At 28.1% G+C, this 3,718-nt stretch overlaps 1 protein-coding gene across 1 annotated transcript; it reads right to left on the bottom strand.

The window, feature by feature from the left end:
* Nucleotides 1-553: 553 nt before the first annotated feature.
* On the bottom strand, nt 554-1,549 carry LOC107882798 (putative inhibitor of apoptosis). Its single transcript, XM_029492118.1, has 2 exons — nt 1,420-1,549; nt 554-801 (listed from the first exon to the last, which is right to left on the bottom strand). The coding sequence occupies exons 1-2, from the start codon at nt 1,460-1,462 to the stop codon at nt 554-556; spliced, it is 291 nt and encodes a 96-aa protein (XP_029347978.1). The 5' UTR covers nt 1,463-1,549.
* Between the last annotated feature and the right edge of the window lie 2,169 nt (nt 1,550-3,718).

Genomic DNA, 3,718 nt, shown 5'->3' on the forward strand with positions numbered 1-3,718 from the left:
GAATATTTTATAAATTGTTAACTACAATATACTTAATTATTACATTTTAAATTTGATAAAGTTAAAACTGGGTACAAAATAATATTTTACAGGAAATGTGTAATATATTGGGTATGCGAATAAAATAAAATAATTTTATTTTTAATCGATGGAAGTAATAACTAATAACATTGATTTAAAAATGAAAAGGACAATTAATACTAAATAGGTACGCAGGTCGTGAAAATAACTGTCCGCAACTGTCAGCGGGAGTGTACACGCCTTAGTCTATCATAGATTAATGTACTCTCCGATTAGTGACATAATTAAGTATGGTAAAAATTACATAGTTTTCTTGAATATAATATATTATGAAGAAAGTTATTTAAAATTTAATCTTAAAAATGGCACTATTAATTGTTATGCGTAATTTCAAATTATCAATTATATATTTTTTCAAATAGGTACTGCATACAATTATGTACTAGGTACATAAAATGTAACTTAGTTACTACTGATTTAATTGTTTTCTGATTGTTTATTAAATTACACGTTCGTAGGTTTATAAAAGTCTTTATATATGTATTACTAGGCAATCACCACACACAGCTATGTGTCCACAAGGTATGAATGCATGAGTTTTTTCTGAAACAGTGCAAACTACACACATTTGATCAGAGTTTGTAATTGGAGGAAGAACAGATGGAACCTGAACAAATGGTATATTTTCTATTTCCAACATTCTTATTCTGTTGTCAGTTTCCATCATCCGTATTATATCAGGATCTAATTCCTCTTCAATAATAAAATCTTCTTCATTCCCTGTAATGTAAAATAATTATTTGGGTTTTGTCATGTGTAAGAATTATATATAAAATATAAATTTATTTATTATTTATCTGAACACATGGTAGTGCGCCGGCAAAGTCCTATCAATACCAATCTCCAGTGTATCTTTGCACAAATGAATTGAGCCGGTTATTCTAACTCTCAGATATCAGCTTTCTCTTAGGACGGACTTATGAAATTTGAAACATACATTAAGCTTAAATAACTTAAGACATTGTACAAATTTGAGCCCATAATACTAAGCTTTTTGGGGAGCACTTCAAAGTTTGAATTTTTGTTACTGACTGACTGGTCAATCATATGTTTTAAAGAAAAATAACCTATAGTTGATTGAAATCTATTTCAGTTGCTGACAACACCAAAGAGACAAAGTAAGAATAAACTGGCCAAGTAATAAGCAATCTAGTTAAAAGAGATTTGTTATATATAAATGTATTTGTGTATTAAGGTTATTGATTAAAGAAAGATCAAACTTGGCCGCTATGTAAATATCAATACTTGGATAGGCAGAATGTTTTTGAAGGGGGTCTGGGACTATGCCCTTTTTTCACAGTTAGGTTTAGTTGGATTACTATTAACAAATCAACTTACAATCCTGTTGGTTGCCGCTTTCATCTTGTTGAATGTTTACCATTTGATCATCTAGAATTAATTCAAGGTTATTTACAACAAGCAAGTGATTTTTTTTTAGGTAAGTAAACAATGTATTAAAATTATGGATCTTTTTTATTAAAATTAAACATTTGGTATCTACCTTTAATTAAAAATGTTAATCCTATACAATCTTAAAATAATTACCTATGTCCGGAGTTACAGTAAAAAAAAACAGAAAATTGCACATATTTTGCGTTATTTTTGTTGATAGGCTGTAACTTGGACAATTTTAGACTTAGGAATTTGGTTAAACTACCAAAATGCATTAAAAAATTAGGCAAAAAAAAAATTTGTGATTAAAATAGGTGTTTGCCATTTAAGAAAAAAAAGTTGTACTGCGCATGCCTAAGTCTAATTAAGTTTACAAAATTCAAAGGCCATTTTATTTCCTAAAAACCAGCTAGAAAGCAGAATTCAAATTGCAGGGCGCTACGCGAAGATATAGAGTGTTCTCAATTAGCGTTTACACACTGTATAAATTTGTTCATACCAAATAGCAATATTTAAGGTCATAATGCCTACCAAATCTAATTAAATATATCTATTTACAAAATTGTTTTGTCACAAAAATCACAGAAATGTTTGTATTATTATGGTATTAGATTTTTATTTTTGTTTCAGTATTAATATTTACATAATACACTTTTAAAACAAAATTTTAACTTGATGGATTATTTTTAAAGAAACAGAGCAAAGTTAAGTTAATTTAACTTTAACTTTTTAACTAGTTAATGCCCACCTTTGTTTTTAAGTACCTAAATGGTATTATTTTGAGCTCAAATATTTTAAATTTGATAAAAATCAAACCTCCAACAATGTTGTCTTTCACATTTTTAATAACTGTTATTCTTACCATTCATATCAGCTGCGGTTTCTTGGTCTATGTCTACCTCATCATCGCTGACATCTAAATACATTTTGAACAGTTAATAGACTCTAAGTGAAAAGTAATAAATATATAAAACAACTTTGTTCTTACCAAAAATATTTCTTCTTTCCTGATTGACATGATTTTCAACAGCTTCGTCTAAAAGAAAATAAATAATTGCATTTCATGTCTTAAACCATAAATGTTGTCTTCTACATAGGTACATAAATTTATTATATGAAATGTATAATAAATGTTGTTCTTACCATTCATATCAGCTGCGGTTTCCTGGTCTATGTCTACCTCATCATCGCTGACATCTAAATACATTTTGAACAGTTAATAGACTCTAAATGAAAAGTAATAAATATATAAAACAACTTTGTTCTTACCAATAATATTTCTTCTTTCCTGATTGACCTGATTTTCAACAGCTTCATCTAAAATAAAACAACTGTCAATGAACAAAGCAATTTATATTATATTGATTTATTGCTTTCTCTAAATTACTATGAATTTGTCCTATTGCCAGTCCTCGCATTCTTTCTTCATATCCAGCGACACTATAAGAACAAAGTTTTAAAAATGTTCTTACGGTAATTAAACCTTGCCGAAGTCTACGACTTGCAGATCTAATGCGCTTGTCGTTGGCGACATATTTTGCGCGTTTAGTATTTAAAATGACTAAACCATTGTCTGTTTGGTTCAGCTTTATTGAGTAATTGTCAATGAGTTTGCATATATTTCCTAAAAAAAAAAAAAATTATTGCAACAAAAAAAACTAGTTTATAAATGTAGTGTAATAAAATGTTTTATTTTACCTAAAAATACCCAAATATTTGGATGAGAAGTCTGGAACATTTGTCGTAATTTATTATGAAACGATTCAACATTGTTATTAGTTCTGAATTTTTTTTTGTACACAGACAGTACTTTTACACCAACGTTTTGCAGCCAATACCTGTTACAAATTAATTTTAATTATCATTTTTACAAATTGTAGAAAATAACGTGACACAAATTAATTATTACAATATTATTTATTTATTATAAGAATAAGACGGAGCACTCAACGGCTTCAACGTATCAAACAGACTGACTGACTTTTAAGATAATAATGATAATACAATATTTTTTTTTAAGGTTAGATTACAGTGCCTACAAAATATTTAGTAGGTATTACAAATACTAATTAATGTACTCAATTATAGTTGAAGGTTTACATACCGTTCATAGTAATTGAACAACCTGAGCATATTTACATTATGCATAGATGCCTAACGCTTTGCTTCAATAAACCCTTCTTCAATTTGTTGTGCTGGAAGTAAAGGAATTACCATAATCATTTTCAATGTTTTTAAAGCGGCT

The sequence above is a fragment of the Acyrthosiphon pisum genome, unplaced genomic scaffold (assembly GCF_005508785.2).
Source record: "Acyrthosiphon pisum isolate AL4f unplaced genomic scaffold, pea_aphid_22Mar2018_4r6ur Scaffold_20905;HRSCAF=22491, whole genome shotgun sequence".
Taxonomy (NCBI): Eukaryota; Metazoa; Arthropoda; class Insecta; order Hemiptera; family Aphididae; genus Acyrthosiphon; species Acyrthosiphon pisum.